At 40.8% G+C, this 24409-nt stretch overlaps 1 protein-coding gene across 2 annotated transcripts in view; it reads right to left on the minus strand.

The window, feature by feature from the left end:
• The window catches only part of PRKAR1B (protein kinase cAMP-dependent type I regulatory subunit beta), a 92833-nt gene that overhangs the window by 53038 nt on the left and 15386 nt on the right, over positions 1-24409 (minus strand). For both annotated transcript variants that reach the window (XM_053957833.1, XM_053957832.1), the window contains exon 4: positions 23908-23999. In XM_053957833.1, the coding sequence (XP_053813808.1) occupies positions 23908-23999 (92 nt within the window). The remainder of the gene's footprint in view (positions 1-23907; positions 24000-24409) is intronic.

The raw sequence follows: 24409 nt of genomic DNA on the forward strand, positions 1-24409 counted from the left end.
CTGAATTAAGTAACTGCCCTGGAGCCTTCAGACAGCTTTATTTTAAAGAGAGGATTTCACAACTCATGGGCTAAATCATAGCTTTCTTTACCTGTTCCTGTGGCCAGAGGAGGTGGGAAGAGGTCATAAGCATTTAGATGCCACTTTGAATCTCACTTTTAGGGGGAGGACATCAAGAGGGACCCCAGCCACGCCTGAATGGCTCGAGGTAACATTTATATGCAATGTTCCTGCCTAAATCTCCAGGCATGAAAGGGCAATGCCTGCATGTGCTGCAGGACGGCAGCCCAGAGAGATTGAGAGCAACGCTCCTTTGGGACGCTTCAGTGTGAATCGAGACTGAGATGTTAGCACACCCAATCACATGCAATTAAAAAGGAAAACTTTAATAAGGACACTGCAGAGAGATTTCACTCGGTGAGGGTCAAAAGAAAGGGGAGGTGGAAGGCGGCAAAAAGTGCTTCTTAAATGGAGGAGATAAAGATGGCAGGAGATAAAAGGTCAGACTAGGTGGTCTAAAGGTCCCTGTTAACCCTAAACTCAGTGACAGATACAGAAAAGCAAACACTTGATCTCAGAAAGATTTGCTCATACAAAGAATGTCTTGAAAAACTCCCAGAAAAGAAGCAGCAATCAAAGCAATGCTTGGACCCTGGTAGTAGGTAAATACGTGATGAACCACACAGATATACAGGGCTGCTGTGGACTCATCCCTCCCCACTGGAAACAGCAACTTGCACTCACATTCCTGAGATTCTCCTCAAAAAATACTGTCTGCAACACCTCAACAGGAATATCAGAAATTATAAAAATCTTACCAGGAATAAGCAACTGAAAAATAAACTACTGATGTGCTATGGGATTGGTAACACTAGGTTGACTTTAAAAAATAGACTAATACATGCAAAGGTCACTAAAATATTTATATTAATGATGGAGCTGAACACTAAGCAGATATTGACTTCTGTTAAGGTGAACCTCAAGATTTATTGGCTTAAGAGGTAAACATTGACTGAGATAAATCCAAGGTCAATATTTACTACAAAGGACAATAAATCTTGGTGGCCCATGAAACATGAAATAAATAAATATATACGTATATATACACATTCATAGACACAAGCATTCATACTGATATTTACACAAACGATCATCAACTTCATCTTTTACAGCTTGTTCTCCTAATTATTCCAGGGAGAACCAATGAACAATTATGAAACAGTGCTAAGAGGCATCTGTTTGTGTATGTTTGCACTGGTGATACCTTAGGGTGACATTTCTGCTTCTCCAAGTGACTCCTTTGCCCACTGAGCCGGGTGAAAGAAAAGCCACAAAGGGAAGTCAATCTAACTGCCCTATTTCCATCTCAGCTTGAGAACCCTTGCTTGTAACTCAAGAAGCAGAGTTACATGCAGCAAAGCAGTCTGAATAATTATCAAGCTCTGGACTTATCAGCCAGAAAGATTTCTGATGGAGCTCTTCTGAATTCATTGTACCTCCACCAAAGGTCAAGTTTCTCCCCACACAGGACAAGCACAGGAGGGGAACACGTGGATATTCTGCAAGTGTTTTAACAAGAGGCACTTTTACTGGAGTTGTGGTCAATTTTGTATAAGCTCAGAACAAAGATGTATCAATCAAACTGAGAAAAATAAATAAATAAGAGCATTGGATGACTTTTAGAGTTATAGGCTTTTTCCTTGAACTAGAAAAGCAAATAAATTTAACAGGGGTGCTGACAAAAGTAGACCTTCTTCCTCCAAACATTATACGAGATCTAAGCCAAAAGGAAACAGATGACTTTGTGTGTTTGTAGGAAGTGATTAGAGAAGATAGAACTTAATTTATTAAGATGGGAGATGGTGATTCTTTTGTTGACTTTTCAGGTCAAGTGTTAAAACCTCCTGCAAATAAGGCAGTAGACATACTACAACTGAGTCTTAGCGGGTCAGGGGATTGGGCTCTTTGATACTCGGGGTTTTTCTTGTTCTTTGAACAATTGTTTTGGAAAATCAAGTAAGAGAAATCTGCAGTCCTTGCCTAGTCTTCCTGGTGGCCCCTTCTCTGCCCACTGCAGCAGTTTGGGCAGCTGGAGGCTGGTCTGGACCAACCTACACCTAAAGTCCCCGTGCTGGACACTGCCCAAAGCCAACAGCAACAGCTTGGCTTCTGAAGGGCTGACAGAGCTAAAAAGAATATAGAAAAAAAGGAAAAATAGGAGGAAATAACAATTTTTTTTAAAAAAACAACGAAGAAAAGACAGAAGAAAGTGTTTGAAAAGAAGTATTTCATTTATCTACCAGCCTGACAAGTCCCACAAAAGGAATGTGGTGCTGCACAGACAGTGCTGGCCACTGGGTTTGCAGGAAGGAAGAGCAATTAGAAGCGCTGGGCAGGAAAAGGCCTGTTAGCACTCTTACCTTTAACTTAATCTTTAATCTCCTCCTATGCCTCCAACTTGTCACCACAGGCATTAATCACCTTGAAGGTCTTATAGCCAGCTCAGGCTCATTTATATTATTTGTTTTAATGGCCTCTCTCATGCCATCAGTGTTCAGCAGTGAGTGGATGGCTCTGCCCTTATTTCCTGCTGGCTGCTTTGGTCCATCAAAGCCATGTGGTTTATTTTCACACAGCTTTCCTAAGGCTACAGCACAGCCACAGGTTCCAGTGATCATATCACAGTTGACCTCTACAGAAGTACTCCAACATAATCCATGAAATATTATTGCTCTGAATATTTTAGAAGCCTCTGAACTCTCATTAATATGAACACTTTGTATTTCACTGAATTTTATTAATGTTCTTAGTAATTCAAGGAATGGCAGAATGGCTGCACTCTTAAGGATTTATTTGTTAGCTTGCAAAGAAAGGAAAAGCCATTTTCAGCTGTAGCAAAATTGGAACATGAAAAATAATAAACCGACAAGCAAAAGACAAAATGTCTTTGTACTCTGTCTTCTAAATCCAGATGAGATATGAGGCTAAGTGTTCTCTCGACAGACAGAATCACTATATAAAACTTATAGCCAAGATTTTTAAAATTAGAAGCCAAAAATCCACATTTATGGCTTTTCAGAAGAACTGATAATTTCAGAATAGTCCTGTTCAGGAAAAATACGATGCCAAAATAGGCTCAATTAGTTAAGCACAACCTTGAAATGTTCAGCAAAAGGACTGCTGTCTCCTTTGAACAGAATTTGTGTCCAGAACAGGGAGATTTTGTTTCTTGCAAACTATTTACCCCTCTGAGGATGCTCTAAAAGGGGCTTTCAGTGAATGGTGAAAACAATTACAATATTCAGAATATTTACATTTAATGTCATTTTCTCTTTGAAGTGGTGCCAAAAAATCCCTTAAAAATTGAGTTCTAAAAGCTGCTGTGAAGATCCAACTATGAATTCTTAATGCAATACCATATATATTTTATATGGTGAACTCATTTATATGCCAAAATATTTTATATGGTAATTGTTTCACAGCATACAAAATTATGAGGAAATAATGAGGAAAGTTTTGGAAGAGATTTTAAGAGAAGTAGTGACTCAGTGACCTGCTGGGGGAAAAAATAGAAAAGCATAAACCACTTTCAGTTTCATTTGTTTTAATTAGAAATAGAGATTTCTAAAAAATACTCTGTATTCCAAGGGGGACACAGCCTAGCTGTTAATTTTCATGCAGTTGAAAACTACATTTGTCAGACATGCCACAATCTGAAATTCTCATTGTGAAAGGCTCGGGAAGGTATCTTTTTCCTGATGTGAAATCAGGAGTGCAGCACAAATGTCTGACCTTTTTTTAATCAACTGAGAAAAGCCTGCATTAAAAGGCACTTTGTTCATCATCTTTGATGTCTGTATATCGATGTCATCTCAAGGTAACCTGGGCAGCTGTAGATTCACCATTAGTCCAACCTCGACCATGCAAGGTTTGAAAACAAATTTTTAAGCCAGAAATAATGAAAGTCAGAGGGGTAATTGGAAAATGAGGCACACTGGAATATCTGCTCTCTCCCTTTATTTGATAACTGAGATTCTACAGAAAATAAATCAATCAATTCTTTAAGCAAGCAGGTTCAGGGCTAAGAGGCAAGCTGCTGGGTAAAATGGGAAAGTTGATTAGGAAGAAGAACCATAATGTGTTTAAGGCAATAATTTAAGGTAGATTAACAGCAGTTGATATTGGAAGTGGAAGAACAAACCCGGGGGTCATTTTATTAAGGATATTTCGAGGCCCAGTCCTGACAGGAGGAGATGCTGTGTTCGGATGGATTGCACAGAGGATGCTTTTGATGACTGAAGTAATAAAGTTGGAATGAAATTCAGTAATCTAACATGAAAGGCCATGCATGTTGGAGTCACAGCAACAATTTCTACTTTAATCTGAATTCATTAAACCACTGGGTAACTGCAAGCCACCCTTTTTACCCGTGACTGGGAAGAAGGCAAACCCACCCTACATCAGTACAAACTGGGCCACTTTCAAATGAGCAAGGAAGGGTTAATGCCATTGTAAAAAGCACTTCTGTAGTAAATGATCTCACTTCAATACTGGGCATAATTCTCATCAAACGCATGCAAAAGAAACAGAGAAACAAGATGCACTTGATTCAAAAAAGATGCAGAAAAAGGTATTCTGATGTGATAAGGGTAATGAAGAGTCTATCTTTTATTAAAAAAAGAAAAGAGAACCAAACATTTACTGCAGTAAAATAAGGAAAGAACAGATATAATTTTAATTTATAAGTACATAGGGATGAAAGGCAAGCGTTAGGCTGAACAACAGAGTTGAAAAGGAGTTACTTTAACTGATGGACAATGAGGCCATGAAAAATCAACACATAAACATTCAGGCAGGCAGTGAAATGCTCTCTTGCCATGGGAGAAGTAATGTGCAGCAGCTTTCCAACAACTGTAGCCCAATAAACAGGAGAAAACAGAAACAGCTTCATTTAGGTTATATGAGGGATCATACAACTGGGTTTTTATACAGTTATCAGATGGCTGAACTCGGTGACTCAAGAGAATCCTTTCAGACTGTATTTCCAAGGACAAGAAAAAATATGTTTCCTAGCAGGACAATGAAGAGTAAAACAAGTGCAGGATCACTGTCAGAGAAAACACACTGATTCCTGACAGCCTATTCTTGTAACCGAGACAAAATAGCTGGGAACCTCATCAGACTTGTTCCTCTCGACTTTTTAAAAGATGAGAGGCAGTGCCAAACACTCAAAACAATAACGTCTTGCCTTTATAAACAACCTTTAGTATCACTGGATATAAACCAGAGCCTTGGCCATCTGCTGAGCATGCCTATTGGATTGGCACCAGCGCTCTCCCCCTGGCTCGCACGGAAGGTGACGGGGTCAGGAATGAGACATCTCGTTCTCCAAAAACAATCTCCCAATTCTGCCACTGGTGGCTTTCAGAAACCACCTCCTGTACAGCCTGTCTAAATCTCCCTTCTTTTGGAGTTTTTCAGGCATCCTCTAATTCCAGTTAGAGCCGGAGGATCGATCTCAGTGCACGTGCTGAACAGAATTAGGGACTCTCAGGAGCTGTGCGGAGCTCAGGCTCTTGGCGCAGCCATGGGTAATGCTCTGTGTCCTGGTACATTCTGGGAACAGATTGTCTGAGTCTGCTGCAAGAATTTCATTGTTAAAGATGTAGCTTGAGACTGCCTTTCTTGCTGTTCCCCCAAACATCCTTCTTCAGCCTTTAATCTCTCCGCTAATAAATGTTATTTTTACACTGCTCTAGTACTTTCCATATTTTGCACGTTCCCACCAGAGATACAGACAGCCTTTATCCAGACAAACAGGCTGGGTAGGCAGGGGATGATGGGAAAAGATCAGTACCAGTGGGACAGCAGGAAAAAAACATGTCATCCCCAAATAATGCTATCGTCCCCATAACTTCTGAATTTTCCCCCTAGTCTTCCACCCTTGCCAGGTGGCACACCCAACGTGGCACAGCCCAGCATCCTGCTGGATGAAATGCAGAACAAACCAGTGCCACTTGCCACAAAGTGTTTCTTCAGCTTCATCTAATGGGATGATTAAACCAAAACAGAGCTGCAGATGAACACAGCAACTGGTAAAGGCACCGGGTGATTCAACCAAGCCCAGAGGGAAGGCAGATGTTTGGGTACTGGAATAAGCAGTGTGAGATCATTAACACCCAGCTGATGGATCACAAGAAAGGCAAAGGAAATCTCTGAGGTCTCCTGTTTCTTCCTTTCACCGGCCTGAAGGCCGGACAGAAATACGGGCATGTGTGAGGGAGTGTGAGCTATTTTAACAAAAACATTTCATCCATCCCTAAATATGGTCACAAGATTTTAGATACTTGGCTTACTCTTAAACAGTAAGATTCTGAATTATCTCCAACTGTGTAGGCTGTAAAAGAAAATGCATAAACCAGCAATCCTGCAAACTCCCTGGAAACGTATTCCCTGCCAGTTTTTTCTCTGTAGCTGTTATATTAATCAGTGTCTTAAGGAATTAGAATGCCCTGTGATTATATCTCTTTCAAACCTAATAAGCAATGCTTTGCAATTAACTTCAACTCACTCTCCTTAATGTCATTATCTATCATCTAGAGCTTTGAAACACACCAGAGAAAAATGCCAGAATGATGGCTCCATGTATATGGGCTGCACTTTCCTTCCAGTGAGCAGCAAACATCAGTATTTCAGTGGCATCTTGGTTACTCTCTTAAGATTTCTAACCCAAATGGAAAAAATGTGAAAAGATCAGCTGTTCTCAAAAATATTGCCAGAAAAACATATTCAGGGGATTTTGCCTGAATCAGAACTCAAACCATTTTTCCAGAATTTGGCCCTTAACCAAAACTCAAGAGATCAGATTTCAGGCTTCAGTTTTATATCTCACCAGATAATCACATACAAGTTCATCTTTCAAAGCAACTTAGATGCACAAGTGTGTGAGTGTGAATGTACACACAGCAAGTGTGACACTGGGGTGTAGTCAATGGATTTTATTTCTGTACTTGTAAATTTATATAGTCTCACAGAAACACCTCTCCTCATCTGCCATATGAAAGTGTTATATATATGGCATGAATGGTGTGAGGTATTATCAACATAAATTTGGAATAGTCAAGTTATTTATAAACAGGCTTTGCAGTATTGGATTTTAATTGACGAATGTTGATAAAAATGGAATTTATATTTCCTTTCAAGACTCATGGGCTAGATTTTTTTTTTCTGAAATTGAACATATGCCAGAAATAAATCAGAAATTGCAAAGTGGAAGAGAGCTGTGAGGCAATGCGCCGAGGGCCGGGAGGAGAAGAAAAGTGGAAAATTACCAGAATGTAAACCCAATGGATTTAAGAGAGAAAGGCAGAGTGGCATCACTGTGAATTCCATGGGAATAGAGATAGAAAGAGAATAAAAGTTGACCAGAAATTATAATCAGCATTGTGAGTCAGGAACTAAGAGCGTTGTCTGAGTTAAACCCTGAGTTTTCAATAAAAGTAACTGCAATATCCTACCAGCACCACGTCTCCAAGTGCAGTAGATGGATTTTTTTCAAGCAACACACAGAGCAAGCATGGGTGAGTCTTCTCTTATCTGTCATTTGCATTTCAGAAAAGGAAACTGTTATAAAATTTGCTTTAATATATGATTTTTAATTATGCTGATTTTTCATGCCTCTGTGACTGGAAAGCTGGGTCACTACCAAGAAGATGAATCTGGGAGCAAAGAACTAAAAAACACCAAAGAAAACTAAAAGGAAAGATGGAAATTCTCAAAAATAACCATTAGGAAAATTTCTGGGTTTAAAGTTAGATGCTTGCAATCCATGCAAGGTTGCATTGATGCAATATTATACTCCTGCATTTTAAATCAATAAAAATAAGGAAAGGAAAAAGAAGACTCCACTAATGGGAAAACATTAATTCAATCACATTAGAAATCTACTTGACTTTATGTGAAACTTCTAGTAACAATGAAAGGCAGCCAAGTTTAAACAACTCTCAGAATTTGTAAAAACTAATTAGCAATCTTCTGATTTAGTTCCACAAAAGAGCCATCTAATAGCACAATTTAGTTCTCTCCTACCAATATTTTCTGTTGTTTTGCTCCCTGTCAACAGCTCCTTTACTTTGGCCACCAATTTAATATTGATTAATCCTCCTTCCTGTAGCAGCTCCCACTGACGTCCACAGAGCTCCTCCAGTTTATAAAAATTTGTTTGCAGAGATCAACTTTTGGGATCAGATACTCGCTTTGTAATTGTATTCATCAGCCACAATAGCAAAGGACATCCAAAAAGTGTTCAACATAGATAATAGCTGCTTATCCTTCTTAATAAAAAGCCCAGAGCAAAACAGGCAAAGAGCACCTTTTAAGAGCCAACTAATATTAAAATAAATATACTTCACAAAGCTTTCCATGGTTTGCTTTTCGCTGCCATTCATCCTTTCTACTTCTCTGGTGCATAGAGTTTCTATCAAGCTGCAGATCAGATCCTACAGCTGGATTCTCCTTTGCCCTGAGAGCTGACACAGCGAGATGTGATTGATAAGTATTGATTTGCATCCATAAGGATCTTCTGCCTCTGCCTGAATCTGCTGTCTGACCCGTTAACTGTGGGCTGACCACGTGCATCTGAGGGACTGCTCGAGTTCTACAGTGCCTAAAGCCACTGGGGCCTTAGAGAAGGAAGTGCAGTGGCATCTGCATGGGGAGTCAGAATTTATCCAGACCCCAACCAGCCAGGACAGAGCCCACCCTGCTGTGGGTCCCACAGTGATGCTGTCCAGGAGGAGCAGCCCATCCATCCTGCAGCCACAGTGGCAGCCCCAAGCCCTCCTTTGGCTCCCTGTCGAGGCACAGCCTGGTGCCTCAGCGCTGAACCTCATGTTTTCTCACCCAAAGGCTTGCAATTCTCTTCCTTACTTCACATTCCACACATTTCCACATGTGTAAAGGGAAAGCAGCTGTGCAGTATTTTTAGCTTAACCAGTTGAAAGGAAAAGCAAAGGAAGCTAAAATCAGAAGTATTATTTTGCATTATGGAGCGTATTAATGACGCCTTTCCAACCTCATCAACATTCCCATCGAAACTAACATGTTAATTTATATTCTTCATATAGCACTAATTATGTGTGCAGCAGCACGATAGCCTGTATGAGGAGCTATCTCACTATAAGAGATGAAAACATAATGTTCTGATTCTGACCTCGTGATGGGATACATAATTAATTACTCCAAAGAACACTGATTATAATAGCACTAAAATGTGGTACTGAGAGATGCTTTGAATATCATGTAACTACAAAAGATGCTAAGCAGTTTTATTTAGAGGTGGTGCCAGTGATGCAAAGTTCATTTGAAAAGGCACAGGAGTAAGGCAGTTTGACTATACAGTCCTCCAGTATTGCAGGGAATGGATGTTTTCCACTTGCAAAGAGCTGTGAAGGAGCACTACTATGAACACTACTACTCTTTTTCCACCCTGCTCTCCTTCAACTATACCTGTAACTGAAGTACTTCTTATCTAATCAAATGCACAGATATGTCAACAAAAGCATTAAGAAAATTACACACATTATAAGGAAATTATACAGGAATTCTTTTCTATGAGGGTTTTGAGGCCCTGGCACAGGTTGCCCAGAGAAGCTGTGGCTGCCCCATCCCTGGAAGTGTCCAAGGCCAAGTTGGGTGGAGCTTGGAGCAGGCTGGGATAGAGGAAGGTGTCCCTGCCCATGGCAGGGGGGGTGGAACAAAATTATATTGAAGGTCCCTTCCAACCTAAACCATTCTTTGATTCTATGATACACTTGTCATTTAGTAAGGACAAAAAAAGGTTAAAAAAACTGATTTACCGATTTTTCCTGCTAAAGAACTGACTGAATTCCATGCAATGTCTTGAACAACCCCATTGTCTAGAAGTTCCAGCAATGTTTAGCTAAAAGGTGCACTCCACAGATGTGCATTAACTCCTTCAGCTCCAGTGGTGGCCACCCACTGCAGGTACAGCAGTAGAATTCTGTTCTCTGGGTACCTACAGGCCTTTATAAAAGGATCTGTGAACAGAAGAGAGTGTAAAAAGGGTTTCTATGTCTTACTGCTTTAGCTTAGGCTTTCAGAGCACTAGGCAGCAATTTTGCAGCTGTGTTAGAGACAGCTCAGAGAGCTGCAGGGATGCCCAGCTTTGAGCAGCTCCCACACTGCAGTGCTGCTCTGACAAGAAATGGCCTTGGAAGTTGAATTTGCATCATCTGGGGTTTCTTCTTTTGCCAGTGCACAAACAGCCTTTCCTCTCTCACAAGGCAGCACCTCCACAGAAAGATTTACATCCCCACAGCATTTAGGGGAGTTTTAACATAAATACATAATTTGACAACTTTAAGCCTAGCCAGCTTGAAAATTCGGGCAAAATGCTTTTAAGAAGTACTGCTGGGACATAATATATCATGGGGGGTTAGCTGAGACAAAGGTTTCACTAATAGCACACTTGAGAAATTCTGTAAGATACGTACAGATTTAAAATATTTATTAGACTCCCCTATAATCTCACATGTGTAAATAACAGGAACAGGCACCGAGATTTTGAAGCAGTTTCAGGATTAAACCAGATCAGCATCAAGACCACAGAATGTTTCTCAGCCACAAAACTACACAGCTACAAGGACCTCCAAAGTCAGTTGTAACACACTGTAGGAGCCAACAGGCAGAAGAGATAAAAATGCAATAAGAAAAGTGTACAAGAGGCAACACTTTTCTTGTGATAGTCCATGTCTTGCTTTATACAATTCCCTGACCTGCTAAAGTAGAGTTGTTTACATGCTGAAGTATAGGGCATCATTTTCTCACACACAATAAAAATTTCAACTAATTTGTATACTTGTGGTAATCTCAATTTTAGCCTCCAGGGGTTAGGGTTGGGAAGCATGTTTTTTACTGCTTCTATTTTCTTTGTTACTTCATACCTCTCGTTTTTAATAACCTTGATCACAGTGACCCCAGGTGGCAGAGACAACCACGGCTGCTCTCAGAAGCTGAGACAGACCTTCACATTTCATCCCGATGCTGAGAAGCCCCTGTGTGCCAACCCAGAGTCCCCAGAATCCGTCCAGGACAGCTCAGATGCTGCCATGGGACTGGAGAGGGCTCATTCCAAGCAGGTCAATACAAGTCCCTGTGGGACAGAGCAATCAAAGGTTCTCATCTCAGAACCTCCACTCATTTATCCATGGAAGCCTCCCTAATAACTCCTTAAATTTGCTGGAGCCCAGCAGCACAAACTTCTGTATCTGGGCTAGTTCAGGTTGCTGAGAGGCCCAGGGAGGGACCTGGCACAGCCAGGCAGTTGCTTTGCCCCAACTCATAATTCTGTATTACCAGCTTGCTCCACAGGCATGCACAAGGTTGCTTATCAAAACGAGACACAGACCTAGATATGACAAAAAGCATTAAGTATTTTCCAACATCTTGATTTTAATAGAACCTAGGTACCTTAATGACTTTCTCCAAGCCTCATCTGCCCCACTTTGCTGCTCCAAATGCCTCAAAAGCTCACTGGTTTTTCTTTTTACTGCCTGGAAAAAATGTCAACTGCAGGAAGTTTGCATTTTGTGACCCATCATTTAAGACAGCACAAATAAAAGCATTGCCAATGCAATATAAAAAATTAACAGTTGGTAGACAGCTCCCATCAGCCTTTCCATCTTTAAAAATGTGTGTTATTTCCCAGTAGAAGGGATCAGTGAGTCTTCTCAGCTCTGGTGAGAGCCACACCACAGCCAGAGCATTGGTAAGGCTTTGCTCAGAGCCTGTGCTCCAGAAGAGGAGAGTGTGCTTTAGAGTTGATGTAAACAAATTAATTTAAGTACAAAGGGAAACTTTTCAAGCTTCTCACCAGAAGAAAGGTCCAACTCACCAGAAAAAAAAAATGTCCAACGCTATTTATTACATGGTACTTGAATTTTGTATCAATTACCCATCATGTTCAATGCTAACTTTAAGTTTACTTGTGTGAATTTTAATCTTGAGCCAAACCAGCTCTGAGGGAAGGAAGGACAGGGCACAGCAATGCCTGTCCCATGAGGCTGCTCGCTGATTGCTGCTGAAGAGCTCCCTAATGGCAATGAAACTATCCTGCCATTGCCAGAGGGTGTCACTACGGCACTGGGACAAAGCAACCAAACAAATAAAACTGATAAACAAGAAATGTGGAGAAACCTACCAGAAATTAGTTCTTTGTAACCTTCACATCAATTATTCATCAGCTCACCTGTGGGCTTTCAGAACATGCTTCTGGAGTCTGGATACAACATCACTCTGGATTTTCTTTTTTTTTTCCCTGTATCTCTGGTTCTCTAATCTGATTTCTAACACTAAGTCTTGGAAGGAAGAAAGGAACTACCTATTAGTTTGCAGAATATCCATTGTCCCCACTTAATTTCACCTTGTTTTCCATAAAAGCAACCTTTGAAAATTAAACTATTCTAAAAGCACATAGTTCACAGACAAAATAACTGTATTTGTAAGGTAGCTTTTTTCACAGCAAATTGCTGCAAAAGAATTCGAAATCTTCTGACATAATGGCACATAGCTCAGGTAATTAAAAAGAGCCAAACTGAGCATGTTAAAGTGATCTTGAGTGCTTGGTTAAAATCCTAAACCAGAAGAGGAAAGAAGCCAAGGAGCCAAAGAGCACAGTAAATTAAAGCACTCAGAAGGCTGAGAAAAAATAACCCTGCAGTACAAGGAAGATTCCAAGGTGCACTAAATTAGTAGGTTTATTGTCTTTGTAGTCTAAATGCAATCTACTTAATTACTAGCAAATGGCAGGAGACACATGCCCATGAGCCTATATCAATGTGGTATGTGATGGCCAAGAAACCTGAGAGATGTTGGAATGTCTGAGCAGCTCAATCAGGATTTGTGTGCAAGGCATCAGGCACTGCAGAGTGTTGGTAGCTGCTGCTCTGGATGTGACTTCAGTGTAGAGGGAGGGGTGACTGTGAAAAAGACAGCACTAAGTCCCAAATTCCACAACACGCTGCTGGAGCAACTGAGCAGCTTCATTTCAACTATATTTTGGTACCAGGGTAAACTGACTGGTGCTGCTGAGGACAGTTTTGATTAGGAAGGGCTGCTCCTGCAAAGTGTTCCAGAGCTCTTGTCAACCTGTCAAGGAATCAAACCTTCTGCTCTAATAATAGAACAATAATTTAATATTCTTGGAAATAAGTTCTAGTCAAAGCACAGGATTTAATAAATAAGAGAAGAAATATGACACATTTCATAGCATTAAAGAACAGTAGGTAAACTTGGACGAAACAAGTTCACTATTTTAAACCAGGTTTCTAAAAGCAAAGGAGAATCTGCATGGATGTTGTAACCACATTGCAGAAAGCAGCTGCATGAGGAACATGGGTCAACTGCAGTGATTAAACTGTCAGGACTTGAAACCAGGGCACTGCTACAATATTTTAATATAGCAAATCCAGTCTATCATGGTGAAGGTTCAGTTGGCTGTTCTGGGAATTATTAGGATGTCAAAAGGCCAAAGTCTATTTCTGGATACTGAAAAGTAATTCCCATTCACTCATACAATAATGATGTGCCTCTGTTAGGGAAAAGAAAAGCAAGCAATCCAAAGGTAGCAGCAAAGTCTCCTTAAAAATATTTTCAACAATTAATAGTATGAGAAGAAATTGAATTCAGAATATATGTAAATCTGTTTTGTTTCTCTTGTTTCTCCCTGACTTTCACTACAAATAGATCTCAGACTGTCAGACATGAAAAATACAGAGATGTGGAAAACAGAGCTGGAATTTGGCTTAATGACAGCAGACTTGGCCTTTCATTGCAAATTCAGAGAGGGACGTCAGGAGCTCTAGCCTTTATGTGGATCTTGTAGTAACTGTAAATATGTAACAGACTATCAAGTGTTTTCCTATTGATTAGAATTAAAGCTCTAGACTGAGCAGTTTATTCTGCTTACCTCAATTATCACATCTGGAAAATGATTCAATTCATGTCTCAGCCTTTATTCTAGGACATTCACTCACATGAGCAAAGTTTCAAAATTTCAAATCCTCTGGGGTCATGGTGCAAATCTACTTTTTTCACTTGGTTATATCCATAAACAGAATAACCTAAGCTTGATCCTGCAAGCAGTGATGATAATTGCCAATCTTTTAGTTATTCAGATGGTGCAGGATCAGGACTTAGGAGTGCAGGACACATGGAAATAGGTTAGATGTGATCAGGAAGAGTTTTTGGAAGAAGCCAAACTGGGAAATACTGACGAAAATGGCTTGAGCCAGTATGGCTGTTTGGGTAAGAAAACAGAGTGTTCAGTGCTGAGCACTGGACTCCTGGGCTGGGCAGCAGAGCTCCTCACCAGTGGAGCTCTGGGTACCTCTACTGGGTGCTTCACCCTCTCCATCTGCAACAAGAGGAGCCAGGCCATGCTCAGCTTCCCTGACACCATCTAACACCAGCTACAGAGGCTCCTAAATAAAACCCCATCCTTTGTAACTGAGCTGAAACAATAGCCTAGCAAGAGTCCCAGTGTGTGCCTGCTTCAGACATCCAAAAATCAGCTGGGCTCCAAGTTGTAAGAGCTTGGCTTTCAGGATACAAGTCATACAAGTGTTTTGTTAGCAAGAGATGGCTGCTGACTCTTCTTTAAGTGAAATAAATTTTCATGTCATCACATTTTGCCATCTTTGAAAAGAAAACCCAAAAAACCCTCACAATATTCTGGAGCACTTGAGAACGTACTGCGAGGACCAGCAAGAGCAGAGAGCCAAGTTTGATCTGAAGGTTTCAAGCAATGGAAAAATCTGCCACATCCCAAGCTAATTTAAATTATGGATCAGTTCCCTGATTGCTCTAAAAAGAGAAACCAAACTTTTCCAGTCTGAATGTGCCCAGCTTCAGCCACCAGCTTTTGGATCTCACATGGATCTAACATGCATCTTTTAAAGAGGTTGTTGCTATCACTTACCTTTCCCTCCCAGACATGATAAATTCACCTTCATTCTGCTTCAATTAACTAAATACAGTCTCCACATACAAAAGTGGGAAGATGCTGAGTGCCTTAAAATAGCATCTGATGCTGTTTTTTGGGTATGCACTATTATATTTTCATTTTAATGCACCACACAGAGAAGCACGTTATACTTTTCTGATGTAAATTTCAGCTGTCAACAAGCATGTCTTTGGATGATTTATAAATCAGAGCTCAAATAAATACAAAAAAGACAACTTCCCTACAAAGAAAGTGATAGTTTGGCGGATTTTGTTTTGTTTTGGTTTTTAATTTCTGAAAGCAAAAGGCAGATTGAAAACACAATTTCTTTTCCTGCTTTTTTTAAAAAAAGAAAAAAAGAGAGAAAAGGAATCTGGTGGTGCCCAAGGGTTAAAGTATCCTGTTTCAGGCAGTCTGAATATCTGAATTTAGCAGCTGACAGTGCATGGTGTGTCAGTCTCTTACAGCTGTTCCAGTTGATTCAAAGACCATCTTTGTTTCTCGAAATCTTAGCAACTGTTACTTTTTTCCGAAGACAATGATAGACCAGCTGTTACCTCACAAGATGCAATGTACTTCAGGTCAAAGTCTTTAGTAAGGAACTTGTAAAACAAGAACTAAATCATTGTTTGGGTTTGTCAGGGTTTTTTTTTCATTAAAAGAGAGTTAGCAGCCTAACAGTCAAAAAACTTACACTTGGTATTCCCATTAAGTGCACTGGAATGACAGAGAAATTTCATCTGGTTGTTGAGTTGAATTCTCTCCTTCTATACAGAAGAAAAATCCCACTACTAAATCTTGTAGTATTAGAGGATTTTTTGTTGTTTGAAGGGCAGTTCCTGCCTTTCCAAACACAGTGTTACTAAGCAGATGTCACCTCATCATGGAAGTGCACAGGTCTAACCATTCAGAATGTAAGGTGGGGATTTTCAAGAGAACCTTAGAGGAGTTAAACATTCACTTCCCACTACATATCAATCAGTGGGAATATCCAGTTCCTTTAAGCTCTTTGAACATCCTCCTCTAAATGCATAACAAAGCAACTGAATCACAGAGTTGATCCTCCAGTACCAGTCACATCCCACTTGAAGGCACCAGGCTCTCACAGCTGTGCAAGGTTGCAGAATCAGTCACCTCATGAAGACTCATGAGAGCAGGAGTAACTGGTGACAGGTTACCTACAACCCTTCTGGGAGGGGGGAAAGAAAGGAAGCAGCATTTAAAAGAGCTTTAGTTGAAATAAACCCTTGTTTGTCCCTGCACAAGGACAAATTACTGCTTCCAGCTGCTCTGATGCAGAAGACAAGGACTTGCTGAGAAGAGTGGATGCTCTTTTATTTAACCTTTGTGTTTAATTCTGGAAAGCCTTAGCACTGAGTAATGTATTTGCAGAGCCACTGCCAGCTAATTGTTGTGTAAAGAAGCACACAAAGGCACAGTCGTGTATACTGCAGTGGTAGAAAATTTTACAAGGCCTGTTAAATTCAGCAGTAGGCATAGTTTTTCTGTTTTATATATAGAGAGATAAGTTTAGACTCAAGATTGTTTCACGATCATGCATGAATACTATTTGCCTCAGGCTATTTTTTCTAGATCTAAAAAGGATTTATGTAAATAACTTCTCTGCTTTAACTCTGTTTTTCAGAATGGGTGACATACTGCCCATATGTAAACCAGTGCTTTATGCAGAATTAAAAATAACCCCCATTAGGCATGGCGCCGCCAGTATTTGTGATGAAGAATATAAACTGTCTAACAAAACACTGAGGGTGAATCACAACCCCTAAAAAGCTACGAACTGACAGTATTTGTTTCTTGAGATAAAAATATCCATAAATACCAAATGTGTGTGCTTTTAGTTTTGTTTAAGAGAGTAGCTTACCTACCAGGCCAAATCCTGACATCACAAAAAGTACAGTCTGCTGACGCTGTCAGGCTGCTGTAAGGGGTTTGATACCAAAGCAGATACAATCTCTGGGTGACTGCTGAGAGCACAACTTTGCATAACTAATTTAAAGACTGCTGCCTGCAGGCACCACAGTGGTAATTAAAGACAATAATTCTTGGACAAATGAGATGGATGTACTGGAAAATAAAGTCAGTGCTAAATTCACAGCTAATCCTTCAATGGAGAATTGGATCGTTTATTTTCCAAATGGCTGGGCAACTCTACCTGGTTTCATTTCCATCTCTGCTGCCAGATGATTCTTGTCTCCAAAATCTGTAATTTTTTCTAGCTTAAGTAGTATTCCTCATTGGCAAGCTCCAATTCAGCAAGACTGAGTGTGCTTCCATTTAAATACATGAATAGTTCCTTTGACATCCACAGCCAGCCAATGGAACAACTCACAATTAAACAACACACTTTTAAACACCATGAGGAATCAAGGCTATAAACAAGGCACAAAAGGCACAAAGAAAAGCTGGACTGCAAGGCAGTTTACCTGGAAAATAGCTTGGTGTTACCCAAGGAAGAAAAGCTTTGTTTAGTGTGCCTTGTTAAATCTGAGTTTCCTCTTTTTGGTTGTTTACAACTAGAATTCACAGGACAGGCTAATCATCCAGTACCACTGATGATCAGGAAAAAAATCTCCCACACAGTGAGGAGATTTGCTCCAGTTTCTTCAGTACCAGACCTGTTACACCTGCATAATATTTCTTGCATAGTCACACCTCCTCTGTCCCCCGGCCACCACTGTCTGCTGGCAAGATCCAGCACAGGTGGGCATTCACACCTTTACAAACCCTCATGGGATGCATCTGCACAACACTGGGATCATGCTGCATCTCCTCTCTCTTCTGCTACCCCCAAAAAGGAGGGTGAAGGATCCCATCCAACTCTGGTCACTAAAAAAAATCCTAATGTAGCTCAAGGAAGCCACGGCATGGATCAACAAAGCCCTTTGGGCCCCAGTGCCATGCCTCGCTGTGCAATCTCTATCTCATCTCTTATTCTTTCTTTTCACCTCTCATCTTCCCAGTGGTTTAGCTCAAGATCTTGGGCATTCTTGGCAAGGCTTATTTAAGAGGTATCCACACATCTATTTCCATCCTTAGCTTTGTCCAGTGACTAGTATGGAAATTAAGGTGCAGTTTTGCCAGCACTTAGTTTGATTTGGGCCCCTGCTGCTGCCATAAGGGGAGATCCTGCCCTGCCCACTCCATCCTTCCCCTTGCCAAAGCATTCTGGTGGCCAGGCACAGGGTGAAAGGAAGGACCTGCTCTGACTGAAAATAACCCTGCAGGGGAGGGTTTTCAGAGAGCTGCTCTGGCTCACCTGGCCAGGAGAGCAACAGGAACTTGCAACCAAGGTCTGGCACTCACTGTTACTTCATCCTTTGGTACCGGCTCAGAATTCAGCTTAAATCAATGGTGAAACCATACCCTGAGTTTTCTACCTAAGGTGGAATTTTTCTTGCACTGTTCTGCACACTGTAGGCATATACAAAGCACAGGCAGAAGCTAAATCTGTGTTTGTTTTTTGACAAAAGACTTAAGTTACAAATGCAAGGCAAACACAGGATGTGTAAGGAATATGTCATAGCTGTGGCATCCTGTTTCTAAAATATCTTGCTCCTGAATGGTGCTGTCTTAGGTTTCTTCCACATGTATGAGGCTTTCCAGCTGGCCTGCAGCCAGTGCTTTAATAAAACATGGTATTATGCAGAAGTGAATAAAGCTGATGGCAATAATAATGTCCTTGAAATTCACTAATCACCAGAGGTTTCAAGAAGATTTCAATATGAGATCAACAGGAGAACAACTAAAATTCACTTGTTAGCTATGGAAGGCCACTTTTCTCATGATAAATTATGCCTGTACGGAAGGAAACCCCAAGTCATTAGTGACCCAGATGAAAAGGGTGTTTTCTGAATTTGAAAAGAATACCTTGCTGCAAAGGAGCTGCAAGCACTTCAAAAAAACTTTAGGCTGTAAAATGATTACAAATTGAAGAAATAGTCTGAGAAAATCGATACACTGAAAGTAAAGACAAAACAGCTAAGAATATTAGGGGAGAGGTGACCAACAGCATAAATACATGGTGAAGATTCATGGCCAAAGTAGCACTTTTTCAGGAAAGAAGCCACTGATTATAGTGATCACATCCTAAATAGGACTCAAAAATATCCCATTGCTGTGAAAAATTTAAAGAAACAAGCAAGACATGGAGCAACTGGGGAGAGGAAAGAATAACCAAAGAATGGTAAGTAGGCTGAGGAACCTGGTCTGCAAAGTGCCAACATTCATCTGTACGTCTTGGTCCCAACAAGCACAGGGATTAAAAAATGCTCTTTATCCTCCCACCTTTGCCATGCAGGGAACACACAAGAGTAAATACAACACTGTATACTGCTGAAATAAATACAGAGTCTTCAAGTTCATTTCTTGGTACTTTTTTGTGTCTTTATAAGAGCTCAACATTTTAGTAAAATACCATTTTGTGCCTCTTGCTTTCAAAGCTGCTTCACACCATTATACTGTTCAAAGGAACCAATTTATTAATAACATGAGTAACAAAATACACAAAAATATTCTGAAAGCTGTTTTAAGCTTTACAGCTGCCTGTACATTAGTAACAAATGCTTCCAAAGATTGCATTAGCTAAACGTTAATCTTTACTCCTTGATGAACGAGTTTGACATAGCATTTGCACACAGATATGGTGAACATTTAACCTTTCCACTTCTTTATGTGGTCAGGAGGCCACCAAGCTTCTGCACAGGGACTGACAGATGTGGCTCAGCAGAGCAGACTGGCACTGGTGACATCCTGGAAGTGATACTCCTGCTGCTCTCAGCCCTGCTCTCTCCCCTACTGGTTATTTCAGTTATATTTCCTCCTCCTCCTTGGCAATCATCAACTTTGGGTCCAACCTCCATTCCCACAGCAGCTCACCTCTGAACTTCCCCACTGCCCCCCTCTCAGTGGCTGCCCCTGTCCAGTAGAGACACAACATCCTGCCAATGACATGATGAAAAGTTACTTTTTATTTTTATCCACAGTAGAAAAATGAATAATTTCTTCCCCTTGCTTCCTTCTTGATTCAATATCAGGAAAGAGCCAAGTGGGTGTGCTTGTATTCCAGCATTACGTGATGAACCATGAAAAATCTTCATAGCTACACTGCTGGGTTAGAAGAGACTAATCAGAAGAGGTCAGAAAAAGGTCAATCAGACTGGCCCCTTGTCACCAATTTTGACTTTATACACCATTTCACAACTAGGAGGCCTTGGAGGATGTTAATGTACTGGATATCCAGGAGTGGGAGAGGAAATAGAGCGCTGCCAAGTTATGGGTGCAATTCTATCTGTGCATAGAATGAAATCCTTCAGTGGCTGCAGAGGCAGAGCAGCAGGGCAGTGGCACAGCACTGGCCTCACCAGCCTCACCCACAGGCAAAACTCCCAGGCAGCACTGGCCAAAAGAAGGGGGGAAGTTGGTGCAAACCCTAAATCATCTTCAGAGCGGGTCTGAATGATGAGATCGCCTTAGAACCAGAAGGGATACGATCAGCAAGGAAATTCCCCTCGAGACAAACCACACATTCCCGGTTATTCAAATAAGAACAGCAGCTCCTCGCAGCTAAAACCACATTCCTACTTCAGAGTGGGCATTTTGCCACTGGCTTTGAGAGATCCAGGACCTTACTGCAGAGTTTAACCAAGTCCCATGAGAAAACAGTGGACTGCCACGTCAGTTTGCAGAGCTGCACTGTTCTCTGCAATGTTAGCAACTCAAACATCTTGGCAAAAGCTGCTGATAACTAGCTCTGCTGCTTTTGGTACTGTTGCAGTTACATTTCCCTTTCATTGCACTTTTCAGTATAATTTTACACCAGAGACTCTGTGTGTGTAGGACATAGATGGCAGCCCCGTTTGAAGCATGGCACAGGGAAAGATGTGCTCTAAAATATGACTTGAAGAAAAGTATTTCCAACACCAGTGCAAAAAGATACTTGTTTACCTTAACTTCAGCATGATTTCTCATGCAACCAACCCTTCATATGGAATATCTGACACAGAGATAATATGCTACACTGTGCCTTTATAAATAAGGGTTTAAGTTTCACAGTTGCCCAGCAGCAAGTGCAACACAAGTCAGAGCAAGCTAACAGAAATATCTTTTTGAAGAAAGAAAAAATGTAAGAGTCATCCATTGTAAATGAGAAATTGCTAGTCAATCCTTCCCCCACCTGAACACCTCCTACATTTTGGTCAAACATTAAATTAGATAAAACAATGATAATATCTTCAGTGTAGAAAGCACTGAGGAAAACAAGCATGAGCCAATAAACACCACCACTGCAGCACAGAAAACAAAATAACCTTAACCAGCTTTCCACCATTCCAAGAGCCTAAATGAAGTAATTCACCACTTACTTCACTGAACTACATATTTACATTAAGAAGATGCAGACTGGAAGTGATGGCAATGGTATGCTCTGACTTGCTGACTTCTCCACACTTGACAAATGCAACCAGACAAGGGTAAGAGCATGATGTCAATTTATTCCTTCATTTCAACCTTGTCTGCAGAGCAGAATATGCATCCTTCTGTGAGCTCCTTTTCTTTTTCCTGATGTCAGCTATAGCCTGCTGTGCTCATCATGAGGCTCAAACGAGGCCTCTGGACACATCCCTGAGCAGGGAAATGGTCTGTACCTGACCATGCTCCAGTGCACAACCCAGGAGCTTCTGAATCTTTTGACAGCAGAGGCAGAACACACCTGGCCAAGCCATAGTTTGCAAAAGCAGAGTCCACAATGCACCTGCAGCACGCACATGGGAGCCTGTGCAGGTCTCTTCATGCCTACCACATATCCATGACAGGACAGAGGAAAATGGGACACAGGGAACAGATAGGAGAGACCATGATCATGATGTGCAATCAGCACAGTGTAAGACAAAGCACTTGTCCTTCAGATTTTGTCTCTCACCCTCTTTTGATAACAACTTACTGAAATGTCCTTTTTTCCAGCCCTAAAATCTATCCTTTCAGTGCCTGTCACATCAGCATGCTGACAGCATAATCAGGATTTACAGCAGTTCTGTACAAGAATTCTCCTCTGTGGGTGAAAAAGCTAGAAGAAATGTGCAAACTTCATCCTCTTCTAATTACTCCAGAAATCTGCATGTTAATATGACATCATTAAGATTGCAAAGTAATTAAACTGTGTAAACATCTGCAAGAGGGAGCAAAATTTGCACTCTTGGAACGTGCTTTGACTGCAGGCATTTGAGTAGCCCCAGTGAGGGACTGTGCTGCTGATGTTCTGCCAGAACTAAAACCACCAGTGTAGAGAAAGTTTTTGTCTTTTCTAACCATGGAAGCACGGAAAAGTGGAGTTGGTGAGGAGTTCCTGACCTGACTGAGCCTCATCTGCTGCAAGGCAGGGCTGATCTTGTCATTCCTGGCAGACCACAGCCTAATCTGTCCTCATGGCCTCAAGTGGTGGAGACTCCACAACCTACCCAAGCAAGCAGAGACCTCTTCTTGGATCTCACTTGACTCTCTCCCACTGCACGTTAAAATTGTTTTTCTTTACCCTCTGGCCCACAGAGCAGTTTATCACTCATATAGCATTATTCACATGCAGTTATAAGCTATTATTGTATCCCTCTGTCCCAACTTTTATTCTGCAGGCCAAGTAATCCCATTCTTCCCTCAGAAGTGATGTTATCTAGGTCTGTGATCATTCCCACCACTGCTCCAGAAATTTCCTCCATTTTTCCTTGAAGTGCAGTGCCCAAACTGGACACTGTGTTCCAGCTGAAATCTCTCCAAAACTGGGACATCTTGCATGTTCTGTTCAGTTACCCCAGAAAAACATTAGTATTTTCAAAAAAAAGCTTGACATTAGTGACTATTATTCAGACCATGAGCCACAGTAAGTCCTCCATAGCTTTTCAAGGAGCTACCAAAACTGCAAAACTGTGTTATAGCCATAAAGGTGTTTTTTCCTGCCTAAGGAATACTTCTGTGCACTTGGCTCAGTGTCAATCCATCCTGCTTTTACCAGAACATGCCTTCAACCTGTCAGCCTAATTCTGAATGCTGCCCTTGTCTCCCAGTGTTTTAGCAGCCCTTCCCATCTTCATGTCAGCTAAAAATTCAACACTCATAGCCTGTCCCACTGAGGCTACTAATGACAATAATGGTGAAAAGCAGAACAACCCCTTCAATATACCTTTCCACTGGAATACCTGCTATTTGGTATAATTCCATCAGTGTTGCACAGACTCCACACGGTTTCACTGAAGACACACTTCCCTGGTTTTTCTTTATGAAACATCATAAACATTAATGTCAAAAACATTACTGGAAGTTGAGCTATTTGGCCTCCTTTGTGCCTCCCCAGGTGTACAGCTTGCTATCAGTTCTGGAAAGACATTTTAATGTCTTTAAAAGTCACACTGGCTGTTACTGAACTCCTTGGTCTCCTTCAGGTGCTTATACATAATTTGTTTGCTCCAGTTTTTCCAAGAGCAAAACAATTTACCTGTCATTCCCTTTTATCTCTTTACAGACATTATGCTTTTTCTTTCCCACTCATTCAGCACTTGACCTGTCTTGCCTGAGTTTCAGAAGTAATGACAAATGCTTCTGAGATTGCTTTAGCTAATCAAGTAATCTAGAATAAAGTTTATCAAGCCCATCTGTTCTGAAAATATTAAATATGCCTGAATACACTCTAACCTGTTCTTGTCCTTTTTTACCCTGAGATTTTACCCTCTGTCATAATACCATGAGCATGTTTGAGGGTGCATCTAGTGTGACTCAAGTGCATCCGTGAGAGCTGTTCTGGACCCTGAGATGAAATTTAATCTAATTTCTTGTCCTCACACCAAGCTATGAGTTCCCTTGAATCATAAAGCCCCTCATACCTTCGTTCATTGTCATCAAGATGAGCAAAGAGCACGTTCTTGGAGATGGCCTTGGCCAGAGCAGTCATAGTTTTATAGTCCTTTGGAATAACCTGTAGAGAAAAGAATGAAAGGTAATTACAAGACTCGTTGTATTTCCTCACAAATCATGAAATCTACAGAAAAATTCCACTATTCAAGAAAATGGATGTAATTTGATTGCAGGCACTGAGACAGGATTAGGCTATAATATAAAGTCACTAAGAAAGTAATAAATTACAGTTTTGATAATGTGAGGATAAGAAGTTTTGTTCTCAAAATGACACTCAGGAAATATAAAATCAGGGATGACTGGGGAGAAGGATATCCATGAAATACTGTAATTAGGAGGTACTGGCAGCTGTGTAGTCTCCTTTCAAATATCTTGGACTGAGGAAAATGTATTTTATGTTCCTCTTCCCTCCAACCCATATCAGAAGCAGCCTACTTTTAAAACTGTGAAAATAGCAACATTTCTTTAGGA

This window comes from Vidua chalybeata, chromosome 16 (assembly GCF_026979565.1).
Source record: "Vidua chalybeata isolate OUT-0048 chromosome 16, bVidCha1 merged haplotype, whole genome shotgun sequence".
NCBI classification, from domain to species: domain Eukaryota; kingdom Metazoa; phylum Chordata; class Aves; order Passeriformes; family Viduidae; genus Vidua; species Vidua chalybeata.